General features: G+C 46.5%; 2 protein-coding genes across 5 annotated transcripts in view; both read left to right on the forward strand.

The window, feature by feature from the left end:
- The window catches only part of BMPR2 (bone morphogenetic protein receptor type 2), a 109015-nt gene extending 101024 nt beyond the window's left edge, over positions 1-7991 (forward strand). Inside the window, exons 13-14 of one of the 4 annotated variants that reach the window (XM_080400128.1) lie at positions 150-230; positions 550-613. In XM_080400128.1, coding sequence (XP_080256254.1) covers positions 150-199 — 50 coding nt within the window. In that variant the 3' untranslated portion in view covers positions 200-230; positions 550-613. Of the gene's footprint in view, positions 1-149 lie in introns of all 4 variants that reach the window. The other 3 variants (XM_080400126.1, XM_080400129.1, XM_080400127.1) reach the window with 3 other exon arrangements.
- A 107-nt stretch (positions 7992-8098) lies between these two features.
- Positions 8099-22043, forward strand: part of FAM117B (family with sequence similarity 117 member B) — a 40358-nt gene continuing 26413 nt past the window's right edge. Inside the window, exon 1 of the mRNA XM_080400190.1 lies at positions 8099-20751. Within this exon, the coding sequence (XP_080256316.1) occupies positions 20166-20751 (586 nt within the window). The 5' untranslated portion in view covers positions 8099-20165. The remainder of the gene's footprint in view (positions 20752-22043) is intronic.

Below are 22043 nucleotides of genomic sequence, written 5' to 3' on the forward strand. Positions count from 1 at the left end.
ATCTTAACAGAGAACGGACCATTTTGTCTTCAGGTGAAATGCTTTGCCAGGTTAAGCAGGATTAGGGGACCTATGATTTAATTATGCTATTAAAAGTTTAGCCTTTGCCGTCCTGTAGTAGCGACATTTTTTTGTACCTCCCATTACAGGTAATATAAGATACTATGATTGCAAAAGCCCCTCAAAAGTCAAATGCTGATTCTGCTGTTTGATGCCAATGTGCATTCAAGGTAACACAAATTACTTCACTGAAGTAATTTCTGACAGAGAACAGAATCTGACCCCTTGTTTTAGTGGCAGCTACTGTGGTTGATAGACCTGCCATGCCTCTGCCACACAGTTGATTCGTGTGATAAGATTTTGTTCTTTTGTTCTGTTTTGCATGAGTAACAACCCTGGACTCTCCAGTCTAATCTTATCTTCCTCATAATACTATTTTCTGCTCTGTTTTTATTTTTTGTTTGGGTTTGGTTTTTTTCTTTTTTTTTGGTTTTGTTTTTTTGGTTTTGTTTTGTTTTTTCCCTCTCTTTAGTAGGTGACTCTTCACAGGATGGCAAATCGGGCTCAGGAGAAAAGATCAAGAAGCGTGTGAAAACTCCGTACTCACTTAAGCGGTGGCGTCCTTCAACATGGGTCATCTCCACCGAGCCGCTGCACTGCGAGGTCAACAATAACGGCAGCGACCAGGCAGTCCACTCCAAATCCAGCACTGCTGTATACCTTGCGGAAGGAGGCACTGCCACCACAATGGTATCTAAGGACGCAGGAGTGAACTGCCTGTGAAATACTTTAAAAGCCGACAAATGACCTTTTTTTTGCATTATTTGAAACAAACGTGCAGAAGACATTTTTAAAAAAACTGCTTTCTCCTCCTGTCAGCAACCCGTACCAAGGACTCGCTTTAAATAGATTTCAGCTATGCAGAAAATTTTTAGCTTATGCTTCCATATTTTTTTATTTTGTTTTATTTTTTGAATGTTTTTGCACTTTTATTTAGTATCGCTAAAGTTAAGTCTGTCTGTTTTGACCACGGAATATATATATGTGTATCAAGAATGTGGTCTCAAAATATTTTTTTAAAAAAGAATAACAAAAAAAAGTATTGCTGATAATCAGTTTGGACCAGTTTCTTAAGGTCACTAAGATCATAAGCAGACTATAAGACAGGTTTGACTGCAGTGGTGTCTTGTAACCATGTTTTGATTTCTGTGCACAAGGTAGTCTGTATATTTCTATGTTACAAAGTGTATTCTCTTTTGAACCCCCTGTTTTTCTTGTGTCATGTTGAAATGTGCAATAGTCTATAGTTCACAGTATGCTTTATTGAAAAGTGTGTTTCTAAAACTGCCACATGTTCCCCGTTTTGTATTTGTTAATTTTTCCCTGACAGTTGAGCAGTCAGCTAGTCATGACAGTGAACTTTGCACACCGTAGCCAGCTTGAAGCTGCCTATATCACTTTGTGCTCTGAGGTGACAACGCATGAATTTTCCCCAACTTGAAAGGGCTTTTAAAAAGGAACAAAAAAAAAAAATCCGAGCTCAATACACTTCCTTTGATCCTTCCAAATCAAAATGTGTTTCCTTTATAGTAGTAGATGCTCGCCTGTGAAGTTCTGAATAACAAAACGTTGAACAAATGTAAGAAAACCATGTCAGATGGTTTTTTCCTTTTTATTTTCTGTGCAGTTTTACCCCCTGTATTTATGTAAAGGCTTATTTAGATCACTAATGATGTACTTTGAAAAATAGGTTTTATTCAGAAATCTTAATAACTGTTGTACTTAAAAGCTCTAGTTAAGACAGGTTGCGAACGCGTTCTCTTTACACAGAGGAAGAATCATGAATCTTACTTGGTACAAAACAGTTTTGTGATGAGTTGCAAATTTGTCCTGATTGACCTCCTTACAGAGAGTCTAGGGTAAAATCAGCCTGATTACTTAAGCAGGTAGGTGCATCCTAATTGTCTGTTGTTGCTGGGTTGAGTTGAAACTTGTTCTGCCTTCAGTGTTTTTAGAGCCTCTCATTCATCTTTTTAAAATTTACTGCATGCTTTTAAAATTCATGGTTATAAGTGTTTGCAGGGGAGGGTTGGGGTTTTTTCCCTCTGCTTAGACCCTTCTTTCAGTTTGTATGTGCATTGATTTTAGGTGTCAGTGGACACGAATGTAATACCTATTGAGTGAGATAAATCGGTTTTTCACCATCTCAAGTAAACCCTACCTTTTTTTAGAATTATTGTTTTTACTGTTTACTCAAAGGAAATTAATTTTCTTATTGGTCAGGACCTGCTTCCACGTAATAAATATCCTTCCCCCTGAGAAGTATTCTTTCTGATTGAAAACACTTCAGTAAAAACTATTGAGATAAACAAGATATAATACATGTCTGTCTTTGGTACTGAGTAAAGTTTTATCACTTTATTTGAAAACTGATGATGTTCAAAGAAAGAAAATCTATTCAGCCAGCCTGCCAAACTCCTGTGGCAGGATACTGGCAGCAAACAATTGTCTCCCCCAGCCTGTCTCCTTTCAGCTGACTGAAACAGATGCTCTGTGCTTTCAAGCTCATTTGTTTCCTTGCTGTTACATTATTTCCTCCCCGCACCTCAAGGTAAACTTTGCCAGCCCTGTTTGTCTATATCTGGTGATACAACTCGAGTAATATATGCCTTGCTACATCTGATTCTTGCTGTTTCCCAAACTCCCTTGTTTATGCTTGATTGCTATGATTTTCTCTTGTAATGCTTCTTAATGTTTCTTAGATTCTCCTAGATATCTCCAAGAGATAACTTTAAAAATCCAGACTTCGATTAAGTGTAGTTGTAGAAATACAAGCCAGGAGACACAGTCTAGGCTTCCTGTGTTCTTCAAGCACCAGTTCAAGTAGCACCTTCCGCCTCTGAGGCATAATTTTGTTATCTGCCCGTATAAATACACAGTTATATCTCCCCTCTTCAAAAATACTGCCTTTCTCTGGTTTTACTTCTAATTCACTCTCTGGCTTCCCATCTGCTCCAATCTCGCATCCCAGATGTTGAAAACCTGCCAGTTGCTCAGCTGGGTTTCAAGACCTGAATCAGAATTTTTGGCATTCTGTTCATAATGCTGGCTGGGGTTTCCTTCTCTTTTGGCCTTCTTTGAGTCTCCATTTGAAATACGGTATGCTGTTTTGTGATCGTCGCTTTATCATGCATATTGAAGATTCTTCACTCCTTTCCCAATGACTTTTTCCTTTGCCTTGCATGTATCATCAGCAGCATTTCAAAATGTGGGCTGAAAAGCGTATTTAGGACACTCTTATCTAACTTGAAACACTCTGGGGAGAGAAAAGTTATTTGCTCTGGCTGCTGCTTCTTTCTGCTAAGACAGATTTGTACCAGTCTTCTAGCCTTTCTTTCAGGCCGATCCTTTGTAAGAAATCCAAGTTTTTTATGCTCAATGCAATCAAAATCATTATAATACCAGATGAAAATGTTCTTCTACAGTCTTCCTTAAACATCCTTAAAGTAAACCTAATGGTTTCTTTTCCTTTATCTGTTTCTGTCTCTTGCTGGAGGGCTTTTGGGATGAATTATTAGTAGTAGAAAGTACTAGCTTTGTAATCTACCATGGATAAATAGAATAAAAATATGTACTTTATTGGAAAATACCCTATAGATTGAATAGAGAAAAAATATTTATTTGTAAAGTTCAGTCAAAACAAACTCTTGAGCAGGTACCACAATATTGTAATTGTAAACCTACTGTAAAACAGCTAGATGAGATCAGATTAGCAGTTTGGTTTTAATGCTTAAATTAGTAATGCCCCTTTTTCACTCACAGCACATAATCCAATCTCCACAGAATACTTTCTCTGTAAATTAAATGATACTTTATTTTATCTTATACCATGGGGAGTCATCCTTAACCAAACAAAATACATGTAAGAGAGAGAATTCTACAGATCGGTCTCATGCATAGTTGATAAATGTACTATAAACAGGGGAGGCAAACGTGTTTTATTTCTTTGTGGGTTTGTTTTCTTTTGGTTTGGTTTTGGAGGGTTATTTTTAAGAAGAAAGGGTAATGATAAAAGTTGATAATTTTCTATCAATTTCTCATGTATATTGCAGGCAAGATAAATATAGCAAAATGAAAATAGAATGATAGTGTAAATACCTATGAATTGTGCCGCTGTCAAATAGGCAACAGTAGAATATTTGCTATGGTAATTTATAATGTGTAATTCAAGTAAAATTTTAGAGCAAACATTTGTGATGTTTGTATATATAAGCCAAAATCCAAAATCTTACTGGTTTTAGAAATCATGTGCTAATAGAAGCAGAAGAGTTGCTTAGGTTAATGCATTGTCTCTTTTTCTGTTTCCTATAGTAGAGATGCTCACCAACGTAACGTGATTTTCAGAATGTGAATTCGAACCATTTGAACATGCCTCATAGTCAGATTTATTTTCTTCTGAAATTGGTATTTACAAATCGGATTATCTGCAACACTTACCCTGAATTTACTTATAATGCTTTATAGCTTCATGTGCTAAACAATTAGTTTTAAAAATTCCTTTCTTGAAACTCTAGGATGCTCTTAAATTGCACAGCTAAAGATAAAGGAATTCCTCATTTAAAAGAAAACCAATCGACATTGTCATCATTAGAATATTCTCAGAAACAAAGCATGTTTGTTTGTATTTTGCTTTCTTACTGCCGTTCATTTGTGTCTTGTTTCCATGTAGAAAATTACCTAATTTTAAAAAGCAAGACAGTTTCATTTTTTTTCAGTGGACTGGGGACAAAAAAAATGCAAGATGGTTGCTGGCCGGTTTCAGGAACCAACCAACCATCCTACCAAAAAAACCCTCCTTATAAATATGTTCAGAAAGTACTTATTTTCCCATCTGTCAGCTTGCTCTAAAAGAAATCTTTAATCCTACCTGCCTCAGAAAGGAGAATAAGGAAGTTCTGTATTTGTATGGAATAGATTATTGGGCCAAGTTTAATAATAATGAAATTGCTACTTAAAAAATACATATGTACACATTGTATATGCCATAGTTTGTGTTCAGTGATTTTGCTCCAACGATACTCCTTTTTTAAATGTTAAAAAAATAATAGTCCGCTAATGTAACATTACTAAGCCTATGTTCAGATTATAATTTTCTTTCATTAAAAGTATTCAAAAGATCATAGCCATTCTGCTATTGAAACATTATTATGGAAAGTTCCAGCCTAATTAGGGAGAATTTAAAAACTCACATATTTAGTTCATACAGGATAAATTCATTATGCTGTAATTTTTACTTGTGTAAAAATGATGGCAGTTCCCATTGCTGAAAGTGGCTGTTTTTAAGTCATAAAAATAATAATTGCCAAGCACAGTAGCATATACGTGACCTGGTGTCTGATTGGAAAATTTGGAGCAGCTTATCAAAGAAAATTGAAATAGAATTGATTAGTCTGTGAAAGTTAATAGACTGGACAACTTAGTATTTTGCATAAGTTTGGATTATTCACATTTTTCTGTCTGGTCTCCCACTATCCATTTTAACAGATAAATATATTAACCTCCTTTTTTAATATGCTTATTATTTTTTTGTTCAACTTTAAGCCTTTCTTCAGTGAAAAAGCTATACATATTGCAGTGATGCCAAATGTATATTTTTTTAATGTAAACTCTGTATGTATTTAGATGCATATGTGTGTCGTGCATAAATTCCAGGATAAAATTCTGTGAGTTACAGCATCAGACGGTAGCACTGGTAGCAAGTATAAGGTTCTTTTTCATATGCCATTTTAAGTTGTCTTCAGTGCATCACAGTAAGATTGGGATCAGATTGTGACAGTCCGGTAGCACACGATCTCCCATGACAGATTTGTTCCTGATTGCTCAGATGGAATGGATTTATGAGAAAGAGAGAGAAAGCTGGGGGGATGCACGTGACAAACTTCACTGAAGCTGAGCAATTTACGGTACCTCTTTTAAACATCAAAAAATAACCCAAAGTACTAAATAAACGGTGATTTTTACAAGGCTTTTTTGCGTAGTAGCTGTAGTTAACGTGTGTGGTTGCCATTTAAACGTAGTATTTTAGTCCATTAAATCCAATTACATTTTAGGCTTCTATCTTGTCATATAAAACTGTAGCTGTAGAAATACATCCCTTTTTGGATCCCACCTCCCACCCCACCCAAGTAGGCTCAGTTTTGATGTGAAATAGTAACAAGTCAGATTGCTCATTTTGAGGTTTCTTCTGTACTGACTAAAATGGGTAGCAGAACTTCCACTTCTGATATAACAGATTTAAGCGCTTCCACAGATCGAAGTGGGAGTTGTGAAATCAGCATCCCATCGGCTGGCGCTTGGGCGAGCTGCCGCTGCAGTCAGAGGAGTCTGACACTGGTTATGGGCACAGGAGGGTTGGGTTCCGCCAGCAGTGGTTCGAAAAACTTCTTGGGAGGATTAGCCCTTGGGAATGCTAAGGTGGGATGCGGGACCACCAGTGAACCCTGGCTGCTAACGCGCCAAGGTGTTAGCTGATGTCCGGGCTGTCCGGCGGGTCAGTGCCAGTGCGTGTTGAGAGGGTGGAACTGCACCAGTGGGAGCAGAAAGTTTCAAGATACAGACTCATTTACACCAAAGCCCTTTAGTGTTGATCTGGACTTCATGCAGATCCAATTTAGTGGCCGCTGTGGTGTGTTACTAATACCAATTATTTTTTATGGCAGTTTCTATATTATTTCGCTGTGGTTTAATATACATAACGTGCGTAACGAGCAGGAACTAGGCGGAGTTACGTTAGGTTATAACGTATTGTCAGATACTTCTAAAAGCCTACTGATCAACAGTTGTGTACATTTGCAAGTCATTCAGTTGGTTAACTTTAGTGCATACATCCTGCTTCAACAAGCGCAGTAACTAACTAGCATAGTAAGGAAGGATTTCTTCAAAGTTCTTGCAGGCTTCTGCAGGTATGTCACAGGTGCATACATCCAGCGGGGCATAGCATCTTGCCTGGTAACTATTCTAAAGCAGAAATAATTAGCCTCTATAACTCCCTAGTTCTAAGGTCTCCCAAAAGTCAATTTTTGTAGCCCATTCTCTTGTTTTTAAGACAGAGCAAAAATGTGTGTGGTTTATTTCTAGAGCACTTGATTCACTTTTTTTTGTGCTTCAGAACTGTATCATGAAGTATCACACTTCAATCTCGTTTATTCAAAAGTAAAGTAAGTAGTTAATGTTTCTGTAGTTTGTAAAACAAGTCACAAGAACAAAGAAACAGGCAAGCCCAAGTTATAGCTGACTTTTGTTTGTAACTTTTGAATTTCCTAATTGGTGACTCTTCTCTTTCTTTCACACTGTTGAAATGTATTTAAAACAGTTTGTATGTAATGTTTCTTGTCTGCTTTTTGTCTCTAGAGGAAAAGTGTGCTCTATTCACATTTATATAAGCTGGAATCATATTTTACAATCACTGTTGATTATTTTCCCCCCAAGTGCAGTATAAGAGGAAAATGAACGTGGCAAAGACTGATTTCTAGGGTTTGGTCTTCTGTAGAAGCTGAAATAAGGAGATGTGAAACTGCCATTTTCCTTACGAAAGACTGTAAAGACAGCATTACATTACTTTCTGAGCGAGCTTTTCTGGGGAAGAGGGGGAGAAACCCTAGAATATGGAGTCTCATCAGAACCCTTTTGTTAACGGGTATTTTTGATTTTTCTGTCAAATGACTGAGGAAATATCATGTATGAATTTATAAATAATTGCTTTCAGTTATTTCTTTTGTATAAGCTGCCCAATACCCTTGCTATGCTGTATAAGTTGTGTTTCATGGAACAGTGTGAGTATGAAATAAAAAGCTAATTTTTGTTTTTTAATCATCTGTGGATGCCACTATGAAAGCTGACATTGTTAAAGCCACTACAGAGTTTTCTATGAATACTTGTAAGAATTGCTTTGTTATATATAAACCTAAATAAAGAGATTGTATTGATACAGAGACATTGGATAAGAACATTTAAAAGGCTATTCTTTAGCTCTAAAAGAAAAGGCTTGCTGTAAAATGGTGCGTTATTCCATTTATTAAAGATCATATTAATGACAAAAAGCATGGTCTTTTGTGGGTTTTTCATGGGATTATTGTCCACGAGTAATAAGACATGCTCGCAGGAGTGAGAGGAAAACAAGCTCCTGCTGCAGCTGTGTTTTGTTAAGGGATAAGGAACTGCTTCGTAACGGAGGGCTGCGTGGGACTTGGAGGCACCTGAGGCATGTGGCAGATGGCACACGGCAGCGTCACCAGGTAGAAGTGTGAGATAACTGGGGCTCGTCACTGCGCGTCAATGCGGTGCCTCTGCTTGCGCTTTGCCCATTCTCACCGGGCAGCGGGTGAGGTGCTGGTGTTGGCAGCTAAGCACAGTTTTGTAGGCATTTCAGAGCAGCAGGCCTTACAGGTGGCTTCTTGTCACACCTTGTCTGCCTGCTTAAATGCAGAAAAACAAAGAGGGAAAAGAAAAAAAACAAACAAAAACAACGAAAAACAAAAAAGAAGACAGGATAAAAAGGTGTTAAAATTCCTCCTATTTTGGTTGGGCTGCACTTGGCTAGAAGTCAAGGTTGGGGGCAACCAGGCATGTGGGGAGGGGAACACAGCAAGCAACAACCTCTGTAGGTGGGAAAAGAATTAAAATAGCGGCTCCCTGTCCTTCCCACACGAACTATTGCACTCCTTCCCCTCCCCGTGAGGAGGCAATGTCAGGGCATGCTCGCAGGCAGGAGCTTTCCCAGCCCAGAGCGGCTGTCCTGTCCGACAGAACCAGAAGAGATGGCTGAAGTCAGTAGCAGAACCCTGCAGGTGTCCCCCGCTGACGGGCCTGAGCCAGGAGCTGGCTGCTGTGCCTCCTGCAGGGAACGTGCTGGGAAGAGGCGGCTCTTACCTTCACCACGGTCTCCTTTGTTTTGCTTCCTGGTGTTTTTCAGCTCCTGATGCGAGACCTTCATTTTGAAGGAGTTGTCTGGGATTTGTTACTTTGCAATGAAGAGCTCTTCCACTGCTTTCCCTTCTTCCAATCATGCTTGTGAGGCACTTCAAGCTGAGCCATTACCTGGAATCGCTGCCACACAAACAGTAGCTACACTCTGCCTGTACGCGGGTGAGGCCGTTCACTTGACCTCATCTTTTTATCTCCCGTGTGACCGTTCCTAAGCGTGAGGCAGTTGGTGCCCCATGGCCAGATTGCCGCTAAGGCAGGCAGCAGGGTGCCGGGCTGTCGGATGTGGATGCTTGTCCGTGTGGAGAACAAAGGGAAACGCATGCACAATGGTCCCGAGAACTGAGTATCACCCCCACTAAGTCACCTTCCTGACCAGAAGGAAACTATTAAGTCTTCCCTTTAAACAGGAAACAAGCCCCACCTTTCGCTCCCTTTCCAGCCATGCAAAGCTAGCTGGGCTCTGGGGCAGCCCCTCTGCCATGTGGAGGGGACTCGGGTCTCCTCGGTTCTCCTTCTGGAGCTCAGAAGAAGGGCGCTGCCACCACCCTGCAAGCTCACGTGAGCAACAGCCGGCACAGCTGCCACAGCTTTGAGGCAGCCTTACACAAAGCGCTACGAAACTCAGCTTAGTGCCACGTCACCGGAGCAGTGAGCCCCTTTTCCTTTGGTTCCACTCCCAGCGTTCCTGGGTTTGCCTTGGCCTCGGGAAGGGGTTGCACATAAGCACCAGCTCCACAGCATGAGCATCCCAGACCCCACAGTGCTTGTGTGTCAACACGCACCTTGCACCTTAGAGCACTGTGCTGCGGGACCCCGCTGGCTCCAGCACTTCCCATCACACACAGATGGGTGGGACCCATCCTCCACCCTGGTTGCTTCATCGTTTGTATCTCTTCTCCATACTTAATTCTTGTTATTTTTCTCTATCCACAGTGATGATTTCTGCAAGCAAATAAAGTGGTGCCAGTCTTAACACCTCTGTAGCCAAAGAACTACCTCCAAAACGCAAAGGAAGGAGGCAGACTGAGGAGCTGCATCTCTTGTTCTCACAGATCAGGAGGCAGCGACACAGCGAGGCCAGCAGCGCGTGGCTGAGCACCTGCCTGTGCGGCAAATCGCCCCGGTCCCACAAACGAACCTAGAAAGCCCTGGCTGCAGGGGGGGACGGTGGCGAGCCCTGCTTCCCCTGTGAGCAGGAGGCAGACTCCGTGTTCCAGGCTGGATTTGCAGCTGCCTGGGGGGGTTCTGCCTTTAGAAAAGGATTAGGAGTTGAGGGCAGTTGCTACAAGGAGAAGGTCCCTCCCTGAAGGAGAGCGCTCTGCTTACAGGCAGTGGCTTGCTGGCGGCTCAAGATGGCCGAGCAATACGGCCCACAGGAGACAGAGGCTGGCCGGCCAGGTCTTATTACCTGCGTGTGGGGCTCTAAGGACAATCCCACAAAGCTCTTCGTATCCAGAGGCCTCAATGACATTGGCGGAAGCCTGAGACCTCTCAAGCCTTCCCAGAAACGGCTCCAAGAAAGCTGGGTTTCTCCTGAGGTTGTAGCCTAGTCAGGGAGGGTCAGGAGGCTCCAGGGACGCCAGGAGCGCTGAGAACCTCATGAAGCTCTGGCTTCCCTGGGACACAACAGGCCAGTTCCCCACTGCCCTGCTGGCCATCCTGCCTCTGGAGTGGGGCAGAGAGGGCGGTGGCAGCACTGCAGCAAGATGGGGAGGGATGCTGACCTGATCCGTGCGGAAATAACAAGAGTTCCTGCATGCCCTTTCCTCCGTCGCTAGTGCCCTGGATGGAGGGGCTGCTGCCACCAAGAAAGGCTGGCGGGCAGCTGTGACAGAAGGAGATGTTCCCTCTCTGGCAATCACCACTCCTTGCCGACAGCAAAAGCAGCCGAGTCCTGCCCTACCCCGGCAGGTGTGGCTGAGTCTTATTCCCAGGGCATCCGAGAAGCCTTGACTGAGCTCTGCAATAACAAAATGTAACTGGTGAATTTTACCGATATATTTTTTACTGGGTGCATGAGCTATGCAGGCTTAAGCAATAGTCTTCCTCATAGATTTCCTTGTGTGACCTCATATACTCACCTCAGCCAGCTCTTTCCTGCAGAAATAACAGCCACTTTTATTCAGCTTTTGCTTTGCTAAATGGGAAATGAACGTAAAACAACAATAATTATACTCCCCTTTGTTCCAGAGCAGCGATGCAGCTGCAGAATGTACTTTGTGGAACGCAGCCACGTCAGTCTTCCATTTGTTTCCATTCAGGGTTTTTTTCCCCATTTACTTCTTGCTAATTCTGATGTTATGGAAATTCTCCACGTGCAGGAGATTATAGACATCTGCTCGCTGCCATGACCCAAGGCACGTTCTATTGGATAAGAAGGTTAATTTTCCACAGGCAGGAAAACTTGACTATACCAAAATGTTTGTATCTGTATAAATTCAGCTTTTCATGTTAGCCTGAAAGGTTGTCATTCTCCATCCAACAAGAAGTTGAAACATTTTGATTCCTAGAATTTAAATGCACTTGGGTCTTCTGCTTTTATGTCAGGGGATCTTCTTCTTTCATCTCTCAGTACCATAGGGAAAGTCTGTGAGAAATCCACAAATGGTGATCTGAGCCAAAGTCATGCTTTGGGGATCACTCATCCCTCTTTTACAAAAACAACTAATAACGCTGCCTGAGGACAGCTGGTCTGTGGAAGATGATTAAGGAAAGCAAGTCTGAGTGTCTGAGCAAACAGCATTTCTAGATGGGGCTCGCATGGGCACTGGAAAAATGTTAAGGATGCAAATGTTGAGAAAGGTTGGAAACACCTGACCCAGGCACATTTCAAGTCCTGATGGGAAAGACAGGAGCCTCCCAAGACCCTCTATCATGGTCCAAGTGCCTTTTGAGAATGAGGACGTATGCCCAGTACAGAGTAGGCACGGTTTGGGCAGAAGATGGGCAAAAGCCAGCAGGCAGTGTCTCAAGCGCATGAGGTGGATTTGAGGAAGGGGAAAGAACACGGAGGAAGGATAGAGATATTTGTTTCAGGAGTCAGCAACACAGCAGGAAAGCATTTCTCTTTGGCCCTATTTGTTCTTGCCGAGTGCTAATAGGAAAGGATAGCACAGGGCATTGTGATAAAGAGGGTACAGGGGTTGTGCAGCTCATTCTATTAGCATCACTGCTTGCAACAGGCCTGCAAGCAGCTCCTAGGAATGGTACAGGCTTTTTCGCTTTCCCCTATTGCTTAGTGTAGCCTTTGTTTGTGAGAAGTTCGCACCACAGGCCACCAGAATTCCTAATCAGAATGACCAGAAATACGGTTTTCATACAGTACTTTCATGTGCATGCAACTGTGTGCAGAAGTGAGGTTAGTTTGTGCTCTGTTCCTGGTTTTGTTACTGACAGTTGCAGTAACTGGTATTTTACCAGTCTGCCATAATGAAATTATTATACATGTTTTCTCCATCTCTTTTCTCCCTTTCTCCCTCTTTCTCCCCTTCCCCCTTTCCTCTTATTGGAAAGGTAATAATTGAGCCCTGCAGACACATTGTGAAGAGTAACTTCCAGCACCTTCAGGTCTCTGGATTAGTTAAAAAATCAGATCTGACACAACTCATTGCAGCAAGCTGTAGGTCTGACCCTAGCCCAAGCAGTAGCCACTGCTGCACACTCAGTTCTACTGCCGCAGCCAGGGCACGTACGTGTGGCTGGAGAACCTCCTGCAGGAGAGAGGCCTTGCTGGATCTGTCCTGAGGTGGAAAGAATTCACTGGGAGCCTGCATTTCTGTTGCCATGCCAAGGATTTTCTTGGACCATTACATTTCTGAATCAGGCCTCAGAAACAGCTGGTTTAAAATCACTGTTAAGCAGGCTAATTTTATTTACTGTTTGCTTCTGGAAAACCAGAACGCAGGTCAGTCATGTGTTTGAGCTTTACTCTGTGATCGTGAGGGGTAGAAATGTGCTTGTAAAGCACAGGCAAGCAGCGGTTCCCACCCGCTTACATAGGCCACGAACTGAGATCGCAAGCGAGACGCGAGGTATTTGCAGGCAGAAGCAAGCAGCAGCATGAGAAGGGCTCCATTTGGGCACCGCTAGCCACAGCAGCCAGCCACGGGAGATACCACGGGTCCTCCTGCTGCCAACCAGCAGTGGAAGCAGGAGGAAGGGCAGGTGGGTTCCTGGGCCACCCCTGGTGGGATGCCAGCTGGGGGGCCTCTGGCTCCGTGCTGGCGTGTGGCAGAGCTCAGCTCTTGCACGTTGGGTTTTTCCTCGGCACGCAGGCAGCAGGCCGGTGTGCTCTGCCGGGGAGGCAGGAGGGTGGCCGTCCCGCTGTGCTTCCCGGGCAGCAGAAGGGTCTGTGCGAGCTGCAGGCACGGTGGGGGAAGCCAGGCGACACACGGGTCGGGTGGGCGCATCAGCTGCTTTGGGCAGGCTGCTGGGGCCTCTGTAGATGGACACCAAGCAGACCTAGTCCAAGGATTTACTGGTCCCTGCCCCGAGGACCAGAGACAAGCTGCAGGCTGGCCGCCGTGAAGGGTCACCTAGCCGTGCCAGCCGCGCTCCTGCCGCAGCCAGCCCGACCCCTGCCTGAGCGCGGGAGCAGGCTCCGGCTGCTGACAGCAGCAGGGATTGGGACCCAGCTGCGCTTTCTTCATCTCCTCACAGATGGTGTCCTCTCTGTGACGCTCTCCAGGCGGCGAGGCCAGGCCAAATGCCATGTGCAATGCATGAGGGCAGGATGGGACAGTGGAGGCAAAACCGATGTCTGGCTGAGGTGTAACCAGGCGAGCTAAAAGCCCTGCTGCCTCCCGTGGCTGCGTGCAGGGAGGATTCACAACACTGCTTGATCCATTCTTTCTAAGTAGGTGTTTTCCCAAATGAGAGAATCCCATGCTTCCACCTCATCACACACCCGGCTGAAGTCAATCAGCTACAGGGCTAGTATATGTATGTGGAGAGAGATGCAAAACCATTTTCTTGCTGCCTCTCAGTGCATGGATAAGCCATGCCAACACACTCTTCACAATCTCTTTAGCTTTTCTAATTGTTATAAAAACAAACAGAAGCAAAATAAGATTGTAGGCCTCAATCGGGAGTGAACTTTCTGCTCTCTGAAGTGAAGAGTGTCTGTAGTTCTATGCCTATTCATCACGAACACAGGATATTTATCATCCTACAATACGGCCATAAAATCTGTTATTGAAATATTGTCATTTGTCAAATTAATTACATCAACAATTCAAATAAATATTTTACAGTATATAGTTCCATTATACTCACAGTACAGAAACTGTGCCGGTGGTCTGTAGGAGCAATCAGTGTCTAATGCTTGTAAACCAAGTGTTTCCTTCTATACTTTGTACGCATTCTTCTGCCCTGAGACTAGAAATACAGTGACATGTTAATCTCTATATACAGCACAAATACAGACAAATCTCTGTGTTGTATTTGCAAGTTCTGTAAATACATACTAAAAATATTAAGTTTTTTTAAGATAATTTAAAAGGAAAACTACTTGCTTTCTAAAAGGAAGGAAATTTTCATTGTGGAAGGGGAGGAATGACGTGCAAATAATCATTTAGCACCTTTCTTGCAGGATACCTGGAGGAGATTAAACTGTGTTGCTTAAATGAAGCAGGCCACTTCTCTCGGTGTTACGGAAACCAAAGAGTCAGAAATGTGCTGGACAATATGCCTTTTCTGCTGCTCACTGTGCTCCCTCAGCAGAGCCCAGGAACAGTTGCGGTCACCCTCAGCCGGTGGGAACTCCTGGCAAGCCGAGCTTGGCTCCAGTCACCATCCTCCTGCAGCAGCCGGGCACTCACGACCAGGGTATTGCTTAGTGTTGCTGCTGTCATTTAACATGTTGTCAGAAAGTTGATCTGTGTGCCTGTAAAACACAGGTTGCATGTAGGTGCACTTTGCACTGGCTTCTAAAGAAATCAACTTCACACTTCTCCCGGGTAATGATGTGCGCCATGACCACGCGGTGGAAACATCTCTCAAGCCTGCAGTTAAGTGTAGCACTGAGGAACTGGGTCTGTTTGTCAAAAATGTGTTATCTTAACACCAGTGAGGCACTGAAGCCTCAGGATGTTATTTATATGACAACTTTTCGTAAAGATTGTACTTCATAAAATGTGGCAGGAACGCATTTTGCTTGAAGTTGTCTTTTGCTTATTGCATGTAGTTTGATTTATGTCCAAGGTCCCATCTGTTGTTTTTTATTGTTTTAATCTTAATACCTTATTTCAATCTGCTTGCCTCCTCAAATCCCCCCAGATATTCTGGAATATTAATTAGGATCTTACAGGTTTTGTGTGAAGCAAAGTCTATTATATTTGTCCTGTTTTTAATTTTTTTTCCTCCTGTTGATGTTGAACACCCACATGAACAAGCAAAACAAACTCACTCTGCAGGGAAGAGATGAGAAATGCAATGAAATATCCTGGGGCATAATCTAATGTTTAGATTAGACGCTCAGAATCTTTAGTCTTTCAACCTTCAATATGGCTTGCATCAACTGTAGGTAGAAAAACAATTTCAGGCAGTAGATTGCTCCTTTAAATGTGCTGTTTTGCATTAATTTAATTTTGGAGTAAGAACATAGCTGAAGCTACTTGGAGCACAATCATTTTCCATAATGTTCGCTATGATTAGTATTATTTTTAACAGTATGTTTTTCATATATATTACCATGAGCAGTGGGTGATTCTACTCATAAACTTTCAGTCCTTCATACAACAAAACTCCCTGAGTATTAGCTGTTTTCATAGCCACACAGAGGGATTTGGGCCTATGAACTTAAACCTCTGACCCTTGTTTCTCTGCTTTTCATTTATGGTTACTATTTTGACCACCTCCCTGACTTGTTTACGTCCCTATTTTTAGTAGGTTGCAAATTTGTTAGTGCAGCTCTGTGTGTTTTATCAGTCTGCCTTTGAGGGCACTCGATACGCTTCCAGCACTTGGACTGATGTGTTTGTACCTGCGGCTTTTACTACACACCGTATTTTAAGAACGCACCAGCACCTTGCACATGAGGGGACGCCTGCAATACCTAGATTTACTCTCCCCGCAGTGACTACAAAGCAGCACAAAGTGTGCATCACCCCTGGGTGTCACTTCAGCACGGGATGTGAGCACACTGGGACCTGCTCAGCTCCTGCAGGCCAACGGGCCGGTTAACCTACCAGGCAGAGAGGAGCTGGAGACGAGCGATCAATGGATCCTTGCACCCTGTGTATGTGGGATCACACGTGACTCCAGTGAGTTTGGAGTCACTAAAGTGACTGAGGTCATTAAAATGCTGGTTCAAGCGATACTGATAGAAGGCTCACAGCCTTTGTGGCGAGTTTCATTCCTACTTTTTGGATCGCTGTTGGCACCAGCACATTAGATATTATGACCAGAGTAAGGGCGTAATGGATGTGAAGAAACCCCAGCCTAAAGGTTGCATGTGAAATGTGGAAATGTGTTCAGAGTTGGCCTGGGCAGCGTTTGACAACGTCTGAAGGCAATAAGGAGTTCAACAGCTGAAACAAAACCCAGAGCTTGCAGGGTGGGTGTGCATGTGTGAATTACAAGGAGAGTCTGGGGGTGATCAAGATCCAAGTTATTTGGGGCTGGGGTTTTGTTTTGGGTTTGTTTGAGTAATTAAAAAAAAAGTTTCAAAACTATTTTCAAGTAACTCATAATCCTGCTGTAGTTGCTTCCATTATTTCCATAAGGTGTAGGAGTAAGATCCTGTTGTAACACATTTGTTACAGTTTAAACAAATTAATGTATGAAGTACATGGTGTTTGATTAGGTCTCAGTACATGACTTTACATGTTGAACTTTCATGTCTAATGCTGGTAAAGCAATAAAACTGCTTTAGAGTTGTACAGTATACATATGAGCAGTGTACATAACACGTTGCTTTATATTCTCCTAACAACTGCGTGGAGCAGTGGCATTTCTACAGTGCCCAACAATGTGGGAAGTACTCTAATTGTCACAGATATCTTCTGCATTCAAAAATCGTGACTTGGCTCTGTAATATGCATCATGCAAATAAACATGAATCAATACCTTTAATTTTTGGCCTCTTCAAAACAGCAGCAGGAATTAGAATGCCTTAAAAATTTCTTTGTGGCATGTTGCTTCCAAACAACCCCAGTATTTCTGGGGAGGATAAACTGTCCAAGCGATGAAAGCCTGCTGAGCAACCATACTGGCACTGGCAGTGGGTGCTGTCACAGCAGGAATGACTGCAAAGGGGATTGCATCTTCTGCTTTTGACTGAAAACTGCAGCAAAGAAGTGAAATAAATGCTGCATAGGTTAACCTGTTTTAGGGTAACTGTGCGCTGTCCGGGGCTGCTGTCATGGTGTAACCCAGCAGGCAGCTAAATACCATGGAGCTGGTCGCTCACTCCCCTGCCCCTCACAGCAGGATGGGGGAGAAAATCAGAAGGAAAAAAAAGTTAAATTAGTGGGTTGAGATAAAGACTGTTTAATAGGACTGAAAAGGAAGGGAACATAATAATAACAACAACAACAACAACAGAATTAGGATACACAAAACAAGTGATGCACAAGGCAGTTTCTCATCACCTGGCAACCAATGCCCAGCCAGTTTTCCCTTCATTTATATACCAAGCATGATGTCATATGGTAAAGAACATCCCTTTGGCCAGTTTGGGTCAGCTGCCCTGGCTGTGTTCCCTCCCAGCTTCTTGTGCCCCCCCAGCCTGCTCGCTGGTGGGGTGGTGTGAGAAGCTGAAAAGCCCCTGACTTGGTGTAAACACTGCTTAGCAACAACTGAAACATCAGCGTGTTATCAACATTACTCTGATTCTAAATCCCAAATACAGCACTGTGCCAGCTGCTAGGAAGAAAATTTAACTCTATCCCTGCCAAAACCAGGACTATATCTACCCCTTATTCTATACCATTTATGTCATGCCCAGGTTCCACACGTTCCAATACATCCCAGTTAATCACCACCACCTTTCCTGTCTTTTGTTGATCACATCCATTGGGATCTAATAACATCCATCTTGCTGTTTTATTCCTAAAAAACTGGATGTCTGGTGCAGGTCCCTTTACTTTGTTTTATGGCAAAACTGACTTTCAGGATTCAGACTATTTTCTCCCCCTTCACAAAAACGTCTTCTGCTGTGCTGCCCCACAAGATGAGTCACAGAAACTGTGGAAGGACAAAGCAGCAGACTGGTTCCATTTATTTCTCCAGGCGTGCTGGGTTGCTGTGGAGCACTATGAAGCTCATGTTCTCTTTTTCCATACATACATGGAGTCACCGAGGGAATGACAAGACCCCTTCACCTCCAACGCCAGCAGCACACAGCCCATACTGTTCTCCACTGCTCAGCCATTCCTGGCTCAGAGAGGACCATCTCCCAGGTATTTCACAAAGCGGGTTATCTGAGATTTTGATGCGCTGCCGCATCATATCAGCAGCGCTTGTGATGGAAAGGACTGGGAAAGTGGCATTACGCATGTAATCTATAAGGCGACTTCAGTAAATTGCACACTTAAAAAAGGGATACCATGGGACTGATGGTGTCTGCCAGGCTTCTGGTGCCTCCCCTTGATGCAGCCGCATTCAGGGGGTAGCCCTGGATAACCCTCAAGACGGGGCACAGCTCTTGCAGCCAGTTTTGGTTGACCCATCCATCTACCCTGTGGGCCATATTACTAGTATTTACAGTACCTGTTAAGCAAGCCTAACGTCCTTCAAAAGACATTTAATTAATCCAGGATGCAAAAACTAACTTCATTACAACCTCATCACTGGAGATGCGTCCAACCTGGTCTCTTTTGCCAGTCTGATTTCTCATAAAAAGCTCTTGACTCTGACAAGGGCTTTACCTTCCAAGCCTTTAGGTGGGCCAGTGCCTAGGCACCTTGCGGAAGGGCCTGTGCACATCGTCTGACTTTTGGGGTTTGTGAAACTGGCCAGCCACAAGGATGGAGCTCGGGGCTTTTGAAGGGAAGCTGGCTTCAATCAGAAACAGCAAAGGAGACTGGGGGAAGAGGAAAAAAAGCCCCAAAGCCAAGCACAGCCGAGCTGAAGGAAAGAATGCTATGTGATTTCTTGCCACACCATTTGTAGCACCGCAGCGGTATGCAATTGCAACACGCAACTTGCAGCGCAGCACAGAGAAGACTTTGGGGAAGTTGTGCTGGCCCAGAACAGGCACCTGCAATAAAGACAGAGACGATTCCTTCACGTCTTGAAGGTGCTGAAGCACGTTTACCTTGCACCTACGTAACCCATATGTGAACTAAGGCCTGTTTTGTGCCGTGCTCACTGCTCTGGTGTGTGAACCAGGCTGAGAGGGTGTCGGCGCTCCAGCGGGCTGTTTGAAGGATCGCGGCGGGGACGCTGCTAACCCAGGGGAGCGCAGTGACAATCCTGGCGGTTACGGGGACACGGTGAGATCTGCCTGGATATTGCCCACGTCGCCGGCGCCACAGCGGCAGCGCCCAGCTGGTGGCCAGGCGATTGGGTGTCGCGCTGCTGAGCCCCCGGCCCCTCGCACCGTGCAGCCAGAGCTACGGGCGACGGGGGCGGGGGGCCCGCTGTTCGCGCCCGGCCGTTCCGCGGGGCCAGGCCCCGGGAGCGGCGCGCCGCCATCCCGGCCGCGCTCCCCGCGTAACGGGGGCAGCTCGCCAAGGCCCGGCGCTGCCGCAGGATGCCGAGGGGCGCTCTCACGGACCCCCGGCCACCGTCCCCCGCCCGCCTGACCGCGCGGGGCCCTGCGGGACCGGGGCCCCACGGCACGTGCGGCACCGCAGCGGCGGGGGCCGCGTGTTGCTTTAAGCGCCGCTCCCCCCCTCCCCGCGCAGGCTCGGCCAGTCCGGAGCGCGCTGCGCAGCCAATGGGCGCGCCGTATCTGCGCGAGCCGAGCGGCGGCGCGCCCAATGGGAGGGCGCGGGGGGCGGGGCGGGGGGCGGGGCGGGCGGCCGGGGCACTATTGTTGATGAAGCGCACGGAGGCTGCGGAGGCAGCGCGGGCAGTCCCGGGCCGGGGACGGCGGCCAGGAGGGGACGGGGCCGCCACCGGTGCTGCTGCCGTCGCCGCCGCCGCCTGAGGCGTTGGATCCCCGCGAGGACCCGCCCGCGCCGCTCCTCTCCCGCCACCGACGGCCCTCCGCCAGCCCCGGCTCCCAACGGACAATGTCCCACCAGCGCGTGAGGCGCAGCGGCTCCCCGACCCCCGCCACCTCCCTCGGGGGAGGGGGCGCGGCGGCGGCGGCGGCGGGCGGCGGCGCGGGAGCGAGCAGCCGCCTGCAGCCCATGCGGGCCACGGTGCCCTTCCAGCTCAAGCAGCAGCAGCAGCAGCAGCAACATGGCAGCCCCACGAGGAGCGGCGGCGGCGCGGGCGCCCTGGGCGGGGGGCTCCCACGCGCGGCGCCCGCCTCGCGCAGCGTCAGCCCCACGCGCGCGGCGCCCACCGGCAACGGCGCGCGCGGCGGCCCCGCCACGGCCACGCAGACGCCGGGGGGAGGGGGCAGCGCCGCCGCCTCCTCCTCGCGGGGCAGCCCCACGCGTGCCGGCGGGGCGCGCGGCAGCCCCCCGCGCTCCCACCACCTGCCGCCGCCGCCCCCCCCGCCGCCGCCGGGCTGCGGACCCTCGCCCTGCTCCTCTCCGCTGCCGGAGGGCAGCGCCGCGGCGGCGGGCAGGGTCCGGCACCGGCGGCACTCGCCGGAGCAAGGCAGGAGCTCCCCGGAGAGGAAGAGCCCCAGCTCCCCCGTCTGCAAAGGTGAGCGCTCCCGGCGGCCCGCCCCGCCGCGCACCTGCCGCCGGCCCGGCCCTCACGGGGGCGCGGGGCAGCGGCGAAGGGCGCCCGCCGCCCGGGGGGCTGCGTGAGGCGGCGCGGCCAGCGCTCTGCGGGGCGGGGGGCGGCGGGGTGCCCGGCGCCGTGCCTCCGAGCGCGCCGTGCTGCGGCGGGGCCCGGGGCCGTGCCCGGGCTTGTGCCCCTCCGGTCCCGCCCCGGCTGGCAGCGGCGCGGCGGGCTCGCCGCCGTTGTTGCCGCTGGGCGGCTGCCTGGCCTTGGGAGGGGACGGGGCAGCCCGGCGGGTCGCCTGGGTGCTGCGGCGCCCGGTGTGCCGGGGAGACAGCCCGCGGCGGAGCTGCGCTCCGGGCGCACCGTACGGGCGAGCGCTGAGCTTGCTGTCGGAGGGCTGCTGCAAAGCCTGCGCGTCTTCTCGCCTTTCCGTGCATCTCCTGCCGGGCGCTACGGGGTGTTCATCCGGTGTCCGCAAGCTTGCGATTGGAAAACCAGCTGGTGCTGTTGGCATTGCGCGTAGACGCAGGAAAAAAGTACTCACTCTCTCCCTTAGTAGTTACGTTCAGCACGAACCCTGCAGAAGGATGTGTGAACTTGAGAGTGATGACGAGCTTGCTCTGCAGTACAGTGCAGATTGAAAATAGTGCGGGAACGGCATGCACTTTGTAGCAAACTGCTTTTTAATGTTTCTGAAGAATTGAAACGTACTTACTGAGAACGGTGAAATGTAAGCAGTATGTAACATCTGGGTGAGGATAATAGATGCTTACATATGTAAGTCCTTTTTCTTCTTAGGGTAAAAGTTTACTCGGAAATGCATGAGTGAGGCTTTGTGTTAATATCCTCAAATCTGGAAAAATCTGTGACTTGAGATCCTGAAGCTTACGGTTACTTTTTTATGGAGTTGCACGTGGTAAGGCTGACTAATATGCAGAAGTCTGGGATCAACATGATTCCCTGTAACACTGCCCCTTCTCCTGATGTCGCTCCCTCATTCTAAAATAATGATTATAACCAGACTGCTGTGTCGGTTTTTGTTTTGTTGTTTGGTTGTCTTTGGGGTTTTTTTATTATCCTGGCTTTGAGGAGCGGTGCTGCCAAATGAGACATCCATAACCAATTGGTGCAGTACTGAAGGTAATGTCTGTGTGACTTAATTTTTATTTTCTTTGTGGGGTAGTGTTTTTTTTTTTTTTTTTTTTTTTTTTTTAATTCAGACATGCCCCTTCAAGATTACCATATGGTTGCTTGTCTGTAGTGTAAGA

This window comes from Falco punctatus (assembly GCF_963210335.1).
Source record: "Falco punctatus genome assembly, chromosome: 8".
NCBI lineage: Eukaryota > Metazoa > Chordata > Aves > Falconiformes > Falconidae > Falco > Falco punctatus.